Source organism: Pongo abelii, chromosome 18 (genome assembly GCF_028885655.2).
Source record: "Pongo abelii isolate AG06213 chromosome 18, NHGRI_mPonAbe1-v2.0_pri, whole genome shotgun sequence".
Classification (NCBI taxonomy): domain Eukaryota; kingdom Metazoa; phylum Chordata; class Mammalia; order Primates; family Hominidae; genus Pongo; species Pongo abelii.
In genome coordinates this window covers 71643940-71656469 of record NC_072003.2, presented here as the reverse complement: position 1 = coordinate 71656469, position 12530 = coordinate 71643940, and the positions used below count along the sequence as shown (strand labels likewise).

General features: G+C 44.3%; 1 protein-coding gene across 10 annotated transcripts in view; it reads right to left on the bottom strand.

Annotated features, from left to right (window-relative positions):
• Window positions 1-12530, bottom strand: part of PMFBP1 (polyamine modulated factor 1 binding protein 1) — a 556696-nt gene that overhangs the window by 12067 nt on the left and 532099 nt on the right. For all 10 annotated transcript variants that reach the window (XM_063717359.1, XM_063717360.1, XM_054534056.2 and 7 more), the window contains 8 exons: window positions 11697-11807; window positions 9107-9233; window positions 8862-9019; window positions 8096-8339; window positions 5879-6068; window positions 5565-5709; window positions 4428-4595; window positions 4019-4156 (listed from right to left, as the gene is read on the bottom strand). In XM_063717359.1, the coding sequence (XP_063573429.1) occupies window positions 4019-4156; window positions 4428-4595; window positions 5565-5709; window positions 5879-6068; window positions 8096-8339; window positions 8862-9019; window positions 9107-9233; window positions 11697-11807 (1281 nt within the window). The remainder of the gene's footprint in view (window positions 1-4018; window positions 4157-4427; window positions 4596-5564; window positions 5710-5878; window positions 6069-8095; window positions 8340-8861; window positions 9020-9106; window positions 9234-11696; window positions 11808-12530) is intronic.

Here is a 12530-nt window from a genome sequence, read left to right as displayed (position 1 = left end):
AGCATTTCCCTCAAACACCAGGAGTACCAGCGGTGCTGGGGCATGATATGCCAAGTACACAAAAAAGTCCCTTTCACATACTCTGCAGCCTTTAATAAAGACCTGGAATCTGATTTGAGGTTAGTGGACATGATAACAACGTTTCCTTTCTGTTTTATGCCTCGCTTAGTTCCTGATGTAATTCACTAGACTTGATGTGCCATGAAAGCAGGACTGTGCCTGTGTTTTGTTTCCTGCTGTTTCCCCATTGCTATAACTCAGGGCATGGCACATGACAGAGGTTCAGGAAATGCTCAAAAATGGTCTTTGTTGTGTCACGTGAAATATTGCATTTTTCGAGTTAGGGATCAATTGATCAACATGTTAGGGAACATGTAGTTCTGGTAGAAGTGTGTTTAAAAACTGAAGTCTGTTTTCAATTTCGTAATGAGCATTCACGGTATAGTTAAAAGGAAGTTGAGATCCGGAGTCAGAAAAATCTGGGTTGAGGTCCAGGTTCTATCATTAACTTATTTCTCTGGCCTCAGTTTCTGCTTCCATAAATTGAAATCATTTTAACTGTTTCATGGAGTTTTTATGATGATCAAATGAGGTGATATGTGTAAAAAGGGCTTTGTTTTACTATACGACTGAGTTATTGTCACAGACACACACAGAAACTAGCCTTCTTATATACTTTAAGTACAGGACAGAGATCTGCTTCTGAGTCTGGAAGCCGGAGGGAGACCTCAGAAATTCATATGCCTGACTTGTATTCTTTGGTATTCTAGCACACCTGCATCTGAAAGTGGCCATGCACACAGAAACACATTCTTTTGGGTTTTCTTGTTTTATCTCCAGTAACTGTTCAGTGCTTCAAGTTTATTACTTTTTCAGATACAATTTTGAGTACCTTTGGCCCTGGGAATTAGTGAGATAAAAAGCGGTAGATTGGACTTCTGACATTATGTTTTACATGCCCTGGTGGTGAAACTATTCCTAAAGATGAAATAATTTGGTCTCCTGAAAACAGAAGTGCATCTTTTCTGGGGACTTCTGAAAAACCTGGAGTCAGCAGGGTCTGCCCAGTAAACCAGAGGAATCACTGGAGAAACTATAATTCACTGTCAGTGCTTGATAAGTGATGGCTGAACTGAGAAATGTCAGTATAGAGGTAAGACACTAAAACTGAGGATGGTGTAAAAAAATTACAGTGAAGCTAGAAGCTAAAATGGAAGCTTTAAAAATTTTTGCTAACATGAGTGGTTTAGCTTGGAGAAAGATTCTAAAAATCTACATATAGACGTATGTAAATTATAGAACCAAGAAGTTCTAGTAAAAGTTCTAATAAAAGAACTACTCTCTCTGCTGTCAATGGTATTAGGTCTAGATAGTTTTATAGGTGAATTTCATGAAGTCATCATTGATTCCTCACTTTCTCTCACATTCATTCCATCAGCTAGACTGGTCAGTTCTAGCTAGACCTCCAAAACACATCCTGAATTTGCTCCCTTCCTTCTTCACTGATACCACTGTAGCCTGGACAGCAATATCTTCCTAAATAGTCTCTTCACTTCCATACCTACCACTCCCTCCAATCCATTTCCACACAGTAGTCAAAGTTATATTTTGAAAACTGAGATCAAATCACCTCCCCTGTCCCTTTGAGGAAATCCATCAATGGCTTTCTGTTGCTTTTAGAATAAAACCCCAAATTTCTTAACAGAAGCCAGAATGTCTGTCTCTGCTTCCTTTCTAATCTCATTCTATACCAATGTCTCCCTTGATCAATGCATTCCTATCATACTGACCTTATTTCACTTCTTAGAATGTGCCAAATGTTATATTAAAAGAATGAGACATGATGCACAATCAGGACTCATACTAGGAATGCAAGGGTAGGCCAAAATCAGGATTAATTACTTAATTTTATTCACCACATTATTTATTTAACTTATTTCCCGTTTGCCCCAAGAATACTGCACTAGCAGTGAGCTGCACTTTTTTTTCTTTCTAAATGGGAAATGGGTTAAGAAGGATGATATAATCATCTCAATAATTTTTTTTAAAAAAGCATTTGATAAAATTCAACATCCACATTAATAAAACTCTTAGTAATGTGGAACTGAAAAAAACCTGCTAAAGCCAGAAACAAGAAGGCTACAGGGAACATCATACTAAAACGGAGGCATTCCTTTAAGTTAAGATCCAGAAAAAAATGCCTGCTAACACTGCTGCTGTTGAACATCAAACTGTAGGTACTGTCCAATGCAATAAGGCAAGAAAAATTAAGTAAATAGAAATATTGCAAGGAATACTGCAATATTTATTGCAGTATTCCTTGTTGCTGTTGTTGCTTGCAAATAATATAATCATCTACTTAAAAAAATCCATGAGAAGTAACTAAAAAACAATTACAACTTATAAGTGAGTTCAATAAAATGTCCAAATACAGACTGAATATGTAAAAAATAAATGAGCTTTCCTATTATTGACAGTAATTAATTTATAAAATACTGTGGAAATATTCTAGGATCAAAGAGATGAAAAAGATATCAAGGTATATTGCCTTGGCTTCAGATGGAAAGTTTTAAAATTAAAATGTGGAATATTAATGAATGGAAGTGCATTCTAGAAAAAAAAATGGAAGCTTCTTTCTAATGGCTGTTTCAATTAATTAAGTTTTCCATATGTGAGGTATGCTTTTTAAAAGTTGAAGATGCTTATACACACACACACACACACACACACACACACACACACACACACACACATAAATCCCTTAGCTTCCTGATTCTCATTAAAGGTATTCTGAAATTAGTGCTGTTACTTTCACATTTACTTGGTTATCTATCTTTTGGCAAATATGACAATAGGTCCATACTAAACACATAGGAATCTGAGTATCCCATATATTCATGGAGGTTCTTTAGGGATCTCAGTGACTCAGACTTCAACTCTGGATCACACTCAAGGAGAGATTATTATCTCTGGAGGACAACACTGAGAACATCAGTGGCTTAGGCCTATGCTGTATAATATAGTAGCCACTAGCCACATGAGGCTATTTACATTTAAATAAGCTTAACATTAATTACAATTACAAATTCAGTTCCTCAGTTATACTAGGCCATATTCTAATCACTCAATGGCCACATGTAGTACTGGCAGCTCAGACATACAACTTTTCCATCATCACAGAAAGGCAGCAAGTTCTACTGGGCAGTGCTATTTTTACACTTAGAAAAGTCATACTACTTTAAGATTTATTTTTATATTATGAGGGAATAAGGGCTGCTTGGCCTTTCATTTGTAGCCTAAGAGACCATCTACCAAGGTGTTATATTTTTCTCTTGCCCAGAAAGATGGAATGGATTTAGCTGGAGAAAGTATGGCTGCTTATGATGAGGGAGAAAGGGAACCGGTGTTAGAACTGGATAATTCAGGTTCAAATAGTGGTTCATCCCATCACTTGCTGGTCAGTGATTTTGGCCTTCCATCTTTCTTTCCTCTATCATGTCTCTCTTTTTGGCAGTAAAGCAGATGGAAGCCATGTAAAGAGCTTAAGTGGACGATAAATAAATGATGACTGAATTCAAGCACAGTGCTTAGCATATGTCAGATGCTATTTACTCCTCTCTGTCATTTTTACTTGTGTAATGAAAAATAACTGTCCCCCCTTTCATCTCCTTTATGTGCTTTGTGACAAGTTTTGGAAGTGTTCCCTAGCAAATTGCCCCCCAAAATGGATTCACTCAACTCTGGTCTAAAATGTAACATTGGAAGACTTGATGCCAAAGCCCAAATAGCTTGGGGCTCCACCAGATATGAGATGAGACCTTCCACATATGGAAGAAACATTTCCTGGCTCAGCAACCAGGTGCCAATGGGGAGGGAAGTAGAGCTGCAGGTGGCCCGGGATCTGCAGTTGGCTGAGCAGTTAGCTGCATTTCTGTGTGGAGGAGAGGTGGGTACAGATTTCAGGTTAAGGGTCATAGGGTTCAAGTTCCTCACTCCCTTGGGGTTCCTGTATACTCACCTCTTTATTCAAGTCTTGGATGACTTGCTGACTGGTGTTGTATTTGTTGAGAGAGGATTCCAGTTGTGTAGAACAACCCTGTAGCTCTGCTCGGAGATTCTCATTTTCTTCCTCCAACTTTCTGGAATTCTCTTTCAACTGTTCCCTCATTAAAGAACAAAGCACAGCAAAGAGGTGTTAATCTCAGATAACTATAAAAGCCCCACTCCACCCTCCCTCTCCCCCAGCTCTATCTCCACCCTGTGGGAGCTCAGGCCTTCTCGCTCCCCTCCTCACTGGCCTTTCCCACTATCCCTCCCGTCTTTCCTAAGCTCTGAGCATCCAGGGCCTCCGCATCCCCCCAGGCCCAGGTGGGGTCATGTCCCACTCTGGATTCCTGACCCAGCTCTCCTGGGATTCTCCCACTCACCGTCTTGTCTTTCTTTTTAAATTCCTGCCGCAAAGCTTCAAGTTCTTCCTCCATCAGCTTCTCATGGTCTTTGCTCTTCTTCAACTGCTCCCGTTTGTCCTCCAGAAGCTTTGTGGCCTCCTGAAGATCTTCTTCTAACTTGCATTTGATGGAGCCTTGCTCCCTGTGCTGAAAAAATAAAGACTGAGCTGAAAGACTGTCTTAGACTATATTATATTTGGGGGAAAAATACAGACAATTGCACACAGGGCATGGCTGAGATGAAGAAGAAGACAATTCCTTAGCTATATAGCATATGTAAAATGAAAGGTTTCCTCCAATGCCTGTAACATTTTTTCATTATTCAGTCAGATATACCAATTTATTTTATTTATTGATCCAATTCCTAAGCACCAGCTTTCTCTCCCACTTTCTCACCAATTCTTCCCAAAGATTAGGAAGATTCCAAACCTTTTTGAATGAAGTTTAAAAAATCTTAGAAGAGCACAAAAAGAGTAACTCAGAGATCAAAGACTTTAAATTGACTGACAATTATCTCCTGCCGCTGGGCACTATTTAAAAAATAAATAAATTGATAAGAATAGCTTTTGAATCCTAGAAAGAACAACATTGTCGTTTGATTAATTTTAAGGTTAACTATTGAAAATGCTTCTTACTGGTAATGGGAGCTGGTACTGAGTGGCTGGCTTAGCATACTAACACAATTCTGGTCAATTAATTTGCACGGATTGGTGGTGACATCTTCCCAAATAATGACTGATATATTTAATCTTTTTCTTTTTTTTGAGACAGGGTCTCACTCTGTCACCTAGGCTGTAGCACAGTGGTGCGATCACAGCTCACTGAAGCCTCAATCTCCCAGCCTTAAGGGATCCTCCCACCTCAACCTCCCAAGTAGCTGGGACTACAGGCATGTGCCATTATGCCCTGATAATGTTTGTATTTTTTTTTTTTTTTTTTTGTAAGGCAGGGTCTTGCTATGTTGCCCAGGCTGGTCTGGAACCCCTGGGCTCAAGTGATCTGCCTGCCTTGGCCTCACAAAGAGCTGGGATTACAGGTGTGAGCCACTGCTCCTGGCCTGTGTTTTATCTTAAGCAGAGCAAGTGCTTGAATGGGCCATCTGCCTGCCCGTCATACCTGGTGCTTGATACGATCAAGCATGTCATTCATTTTCATATCCTGCTCAGCCACTGTCTTCTGAAGCTGCCTCTTTTCCTTGTCTGAATTTTCAAGCTTCCTCAAGGCTTCAGAGAGTTCTGATGACAGCTCCTCCACCCGTTTTCTAAAGCAAAATAACAGCCACAGGAGGACAGACTTCAGTGCCCATGTGGGCAGATTGAGGAGCTGACCCAATGGGAAGTCCTTGCTCTCCCACGCCTGGGCAGCTGCCCACAGAGGGCCCAGCTGGCTCAAGAGGGACAGAACCTCTCTCTGGAGGTGAGCCTGGGCACCTGTTGGCGGTTTGTTCCTTCTCAGCCATTGAGGACTCCTTCTGTAGCATCTGAAGTTCTCTCTGTAGTTCCTGGATGGTGTCTGCCTTCTGCTTGTCCAGGAGGAGGCCATTCTGCAGTTTCCTCTGGGTGTCCTCCAGGTGGCAGCCTGCCAGCGCAGCCTCTTCTTTGCACTGGGCTGCTTGCTGAGCTGCAGAAGCAGGGAGATGGCCATGTGAGAAGGGAGGGTGTATGAAGATCACACTCTTAGCAGCCTGGCTGAAGAGTTTTTCCTTTCATTTTGTGCCCTACTTCAATTCCCAGTCTGTCCTCATTTCTCTCCATTTCGCAATCAGTCCTAAAGAGCTCTATTAAATTATCTGTCTTTGTCTCAGATGTGGACACCTTCTGGACTAAAATTAAACAAATTGGTAGAAATTTCTCAGTAACTCCTGTGCGACTCATTCTATCACTGGGGACAAATCCTGACCCTCCTGGAGTTTAGAGGCTCCCGAGGGAGGCTTACTGGCTCACCGTCCTACAGAACACTGTCATGTTAAACTCACACCGACTAGGCTAAGGAAGAGAGATCCACATGGGTTAGAATGCTTGGAGATGGATGAGTGGAGGAACAGAAGCTGAGATGTAGAAAAAGAAGTGGGAGGAAGGGAATTCCAGGGGCGGGGATTGCTAGAGCAGATGCCTGGTGAGGAGAATGGGGAAGGTGTGTGGGAGGAGGGTAGAAGACATCAGTTTGACTGGAAAGGGAAGTAGGGAGGAATGGTGGGCGATACAGTTGAGTAAGTGGATGGATGAGGGTGGCTTTGGAGGACTTTGGAAGCCTAAGAGAAACACTTAGATGTGGTTTAGTGGGTTCTTGAGCAGGAATCTGACATAAAAGAAAAACTGCTTCAGGAAAATTGGAATACGTTAGAATAGAGAAAAACTTCCAGCAATATCCTTCTAGCCCATGCCTTTGCCTCCACTGGGTATGAGGGGAAGGCAGCTACAAAGTTAGAGCTGGGGCTTGAAGTTTTGGAGTTACCTGTAGAGAAAGGGAGCTACACAGAGGAGGGAGCTCACTGAGGAACGAGTAAGAAGGGGAGGAGAGTCTCTAGATGACTACAGTCAGAGCAGGAGAGAAAAGAGAACAATGGGGAGGTTTGTGGGAGAAAGACGGACCCGTGATATCTCCAAAGCTGAGAAACAAACCTTGAGGCATAAGTAGCCACAGCATCAAGGAACACAGCATTAAAGGAGGGTGAGGAAGGAAGCCAAGCTTGGATCTTATCTTATAAATTGATAAGTAATTCATATAACATAAATTTAGCCCCTCTCCCCCACTTTTTATGAGACAGAGTTTCACTCTATTGCCCAGTCTGGAGTGCACTGGCGTAATCTCAGCTCACTGCAACCTTGACCTCTCAGGCTCAAGTGATCCTCCCACCTCAGCCTCCCAAGTAGCTGGGACTACAGGTGTCCACCACCATGCCTGGCTAATTTTTGTATGTTTTGTAGAGACAAAGTTTTGCCATGTTGCCCAGGCTGGTCTTGAACTCCTGGGCTCAAGTGATCTGCCCACCTTGGCCTCCAAAAGTGCTGGGATTATAGGCGTGAGCCACTGTGCCTGGCAAATTTACCCTTTAAAAGTATACAATTCAGTAGTTTTTTTGGATAATCACAAAGTCATGCAACCATCACCAATATCTAATTACAGAGCATTTTCATCACCCCCAGAGAAACCCTGTACCCAAGGCAAGAAGTTATTGGTGATCTCTGAGAAAGCAGGCTCTGTGGAGGGACAAGGACATCATCCACAGTGCAAGCTGCACAGAAGAGAATGTATTTGGGGGCAAAAAGGAGAAAGGAAATAAAAAGCCAGGGAAGGGTGAAGCGAATTGTGTGATGAGGGCCTAGAGAAGATGGAGAGGATTGTGGTGCAAAGGACAGAGCCCTGCCTCCCTGTGGCCAGGAAGGGCCAGGGTCTTCAGGCAAGACTGCTGGGAGAATGGTGGGTGGGTGACTACAGAGGGCAAGTGAGCTTGGGAGTGGGTGAAGGAATTCAAGAGGGCGGTGGCCACTGCTGTGAGGTATAGGATGAGGCCCTGAGAAGGTCTGCAGTGAGTCACTGGAGGAGGGCAAGGGGAAGTGGCCACTGGGAGAGAGAAGGTGGCTGCTCTAGGGCTGCTGTAGCCCCACAGAAAAGTGTGGTGGGGACAGCACCTGCAGGGGCCTCACCAGCCAGCCTCTGCTGCTGCTTGGCCTCTTCAAGACTGTTCTTCAGCTTCTGGACCTCAGCCTGCAGGGCCTTGCACTCCACCTCCTTGGACTTGTCCTGCTTAGCCTCCTTGACTGTCATTTCAAGTTCTGTGGCCATGCACTGCTGCTTCTCCAGCTCCTTCTCCTTTTTCAGGAGGCTGTTCTGAACCTGTGTCAGTTTCTTTTCCAGCTCCTGCAGCATCTCATCTTTCTCTTGGAGGAACTGAAGACAGCAAAATGCAAATGCTGGGAAAGGTCTGAGTGGCAGTGGGTGAAGGCAATGAGAGGTTGTCTCAAGCCCTCATCCAAGCCACTGGCATCCCCTGCCTGGACATTGCACGAACCTCCCTGCCTCCACTCCTGTTCCCCTCAGGCTATTCTCCACGCAGTAGAGAGAGGGAGTCTTTATTATTATTATTATTGTTATTGTTTTTGAGACAGAGTCTCTCTCTGTCGCCCAGGCTGGAGTGCAATGGCATGATCTTGGCTCACTGCAACCTCCCATGTTCAAGCCATTTTCCTACCTCAGCCTCCCAAGTAGTTGGGATTACAGGTGTCCGCCACCATGCCTGGCTAATATTTGTATTTTTATTAGAGACGGGGTTTCACCATGTTGGCCCGGCTGGTCTCAAACTCCTGACTTCATGTAATCCACCTGCCTCAGCCTCCCAAAGTGTTGGGATTACAGGTCAGAGCTACCGTGCCCAGCCCCATTGGGAACCCCAACCAGAGTTCCTCACTTTACCTTGTCTTTCTTCAAAGCGAGCTTTTGGGTCTCGGTGAACTCCAGCTGCAGCTCCTGCAGCTGGCACTGCAGGATGGCGATGTCCTTATCCTTCCTCTCAATGTGGGCAGATGTCTCCTCCCGCAGTCCGTGCAGGTCCAGCTCCAGCTTCATCATGTCTACCATGGGGCGGGACAGAGTCTATGCTCAGGGGAGAGTTAGGCTTCCTTCTGGCTCCCCTGCCACAGCCTGCAGCCCCGGTTTACCCTTCATGATGTTTTTCTTCTGTTCCGACACAGCCTCTAGTTCCATGCGCAGATCCTTCACCAGGTTCTGGTACTCCTCCACATGCAGGCACTGGCTGTCTTTCTGCTCCTGCAAGTGCTTCAGTATCTGACAGATGGAAGAACAGGGCAGGATGAGGAGATGAGAGAGAATGGAGAGTGCTTTCTAAAATGCCCAGCGTCCACACTCAACAGTAAGTAGGGACAGAGTAGCAGAGTAATAGTTGCTGGGGGCCAGGGGATGGATGTGCAGAGTGACTGCTAATGGGTACAGGGTTTCTTCTGGGGTGACACAAATGTTCTGGAATTAGGTAGTGGTGATGATTGCCCAACCTTGTGAATATACTAAAAACCAATGGTGAATTTTATAATTTGTCCATTGTCTCCCAATTAATTTTTTTTAAAAAAGAGAATAAAACAAAAGGATATTGCAGACTTCTCAGGCTCACACGGAATACACATAAAAGCAGCCATCCCTGTATCCCCTCCTCCCTGAGACAGACAGTTGTTTATGGAGAATCTACTGTGTGCCTGGCACTGTCCTGGGTGCTGGGCATGGCTCCATTGATATTTTCAAAGCAAATAATGTGGAGCAAAAGACACAGACAAATCCTTGCCCCCACAGAGCTCACCTATTGGGGTGAGATGAAGAGCATAATAAGTAGTGACTTACAGGAAATGTTAACAGTGGATAAGTGCTATGGGGGAAACAGAAGAGCGAAGGGGAATGGAGGGGCATGGGCGGGGAGGCACATGTTGCAATTTCAAGTAGGAGGATGGGCTGGCCTCCCTGCGAAGGTGGCCTCTCAGCTGAGACTTGCTGGAGGTGAGCTTTCAGGCGGGGAGACTAGCCAGAGACAAGGCCTGTGGAGGGAACCTGGAGAAGGCAAGTGCGGCTGGCACGGAGCAAGCAATGGGGAGAGCTGGAGGAGACGAGGTGAGGAGCTGGGTGATCACATCACCTGGGGCTTGAGGTCCTTCTGCAAGACCTTTGGCTTCTACCCTAAAGGAGAGGGGATGCCTTCCTCACCAAGAGAAGGCAGGAGCATGTGGCTGGGGAGGAGCAATTCGTTGCCTGGGCATCAGGGATATTGGGGAGAGCTATTTGTGTGATTTCAGAGCTGCTAGGAGGGAGGGCAGCAGCAGGAAGCCAGGAGGTGACAGCTGGAGAGATTCAGGGCAGCCACTGCAGGACCCAGGAGTGGGCACTGAAGGGACTCAAAGCCCCACACTGTGCCACACTGGCCGAGGGGAGGAGAGGCCTGCTGGAAAAAGCTGGCATGGGTCTCTCGTTCCTAATGGAGCCCCAGGGAGCCTGAGGGCTTTGGAAAGGAAACATAATGCGGTGGGGGAAGGTGTATTCTGCTTCTTGGGGAAGTTTGTATCACTAAAAAGATGGAGTCTTAGGAGATTTTTGCTCTAGGTCAGGATGTGAATAACATGGAACTGATCTTTAAAATAAACATTGACAGATGTCCAAGGAAGAACTACAAAGTTCAATATTGATCCCTTGTTCAACCAACTTTCTGGGATTGGAAAGTCCTGGAAAGAGGAGCGTCTCCTCCTCCCCCACTACAGAACCCCTTGGGGAGCTGACATGTGTTGTTTACTCCCTCTGCCACCCCTCTTCGCCCCCATTTCGGCATCAGTCTTGGGGCGTGCAGGCATGCCAGCACCTGCCCAGTGTGGCCTCCTGTGGCTGGCTTTGCCAGGTACCAAATTCAGTCACAGCTGACTTCATAGGACCTCACCTAAGAGGACACCTGGCCATGTTTTAACTCCTGGTTCATCAACTTTTATTTATTTATTTATTTTATTTTAGATGGAGTCTCATTCTGTGGCCGAGGCTGGAGTGCAGTGGCGCTATCTCAGATCACTGCAACCTTGACCTCCTGGGTTCAAGTGATTCTCCTGCCTCAGCCTCCCCAGTAGCTGGGACTACAGGCACCTGCCACCACACCTGGCTAATTTTCATATTTTTAGTAGAGATGGGGTTTCACCAAGTTGGCCAGGTGGGTCTCTAACTCCTGACCTCAAGGGATCTGCTTGCCTTGGCCTCCCAAAGTTCTGGGGTTACTGGCATGAGCCACCACACCTGGCCACTCAATTCTTGCTATTTGTTTACATGGTTTAACTGCTTATTTATTATTAGAATCAACTTTTGATACTGCTTTGAATTTTGCAAACACAGAGTTCTCAAAAAAAAAAAAAGCAGGGGGAATAAATTTGGATTAATAATCTTTCCTAAATTAGCTACTTTTCAACTCCAGCCAGACACTAGGAGGCTAGATGGTCCTTTTGAATTTAGCAAGGCAACAGAAGTATTGTCTTGTTTAGGCATACTGTTAGAAGCGGGTTAAGAGACAGGTGCAATTCCAAAATTGAATGCTGCCTGTCTTTTGGGTTTGGCACACATTATACACAGTATCCTTGTGGCAGGGCCAACCAAGCTCACACAGATATAAAATAAAATATAAACTATCATATAAAAATAAAAAATAAGTAGGAAAGCCCAGAATCAAACCCAGCTCAGCCCGATCCCAGTAGGCACAGATCAGCAAATTTCTCCCACCTTTTTTATGTCTTCACACTCTTCTGAGGAGCTAGGAGGGTATCTGTGGGTGGCTGTATAGGAAGCAAAATCAGCTTGTAGTTTTATCAAAGCCTCTTCACGCTCCAGAACCTGCAAATAAGCTTAGATCAGTTATGCTGGATGATCAATGGAACGCGCTTGTTACTATGACTATTATTTCAGAGTGTTCCTTTCTGCAGCATAAGTTTGTTGCAGAATTATATAATTCATCAGGCATTCCCTGTGGGGTAGGTAGGGAGAAGGAATTAAGCTCCCCATCTTACATCAAGGTTCTCTAAGGCATATGTGATCTGTCTCAAGTTCATCAATGCCCACCCTTGGACTCTCTCCTAAACCTCTGTTTGGTCCATTTGATGAGGCAGAAGAAGGTTCTTCAGGGGCTGTGATGGAGAGATATACCTATCTATCAGAGGACAGGACACAAAGTTTGAGAATTAAAGAAGGAAGTTCCTTATGGAGTGTGTGATTGTGTGTGTAATTTTTTTTCAAAAAATAAAAAACACAAAATTTTGGTTTTAATTTTATGGTTTTTTGAATTTGTTGAAAAGAATTCAAATAAGACCTAAGCATGGAAAAGTGAAACCCCCTCTTCACTTATTCTCCCCTCTATCACTTCCACTAAGGGAGAGGACAGTTGTGAAAATTCAGTTTGTACTTATATATTAGTATTATCATTAGAGATAAAACAAAAGTCGGACTGAACTTTTGTTCAGTTCTTGACTGAACAAGTCAAGTTCAGTTCTTGACTTGTCAGTTCTTGACAATAAGTCACAAAGTGCCTTCCATGCAGCTCTTACAGATGTGCTTAGTCCT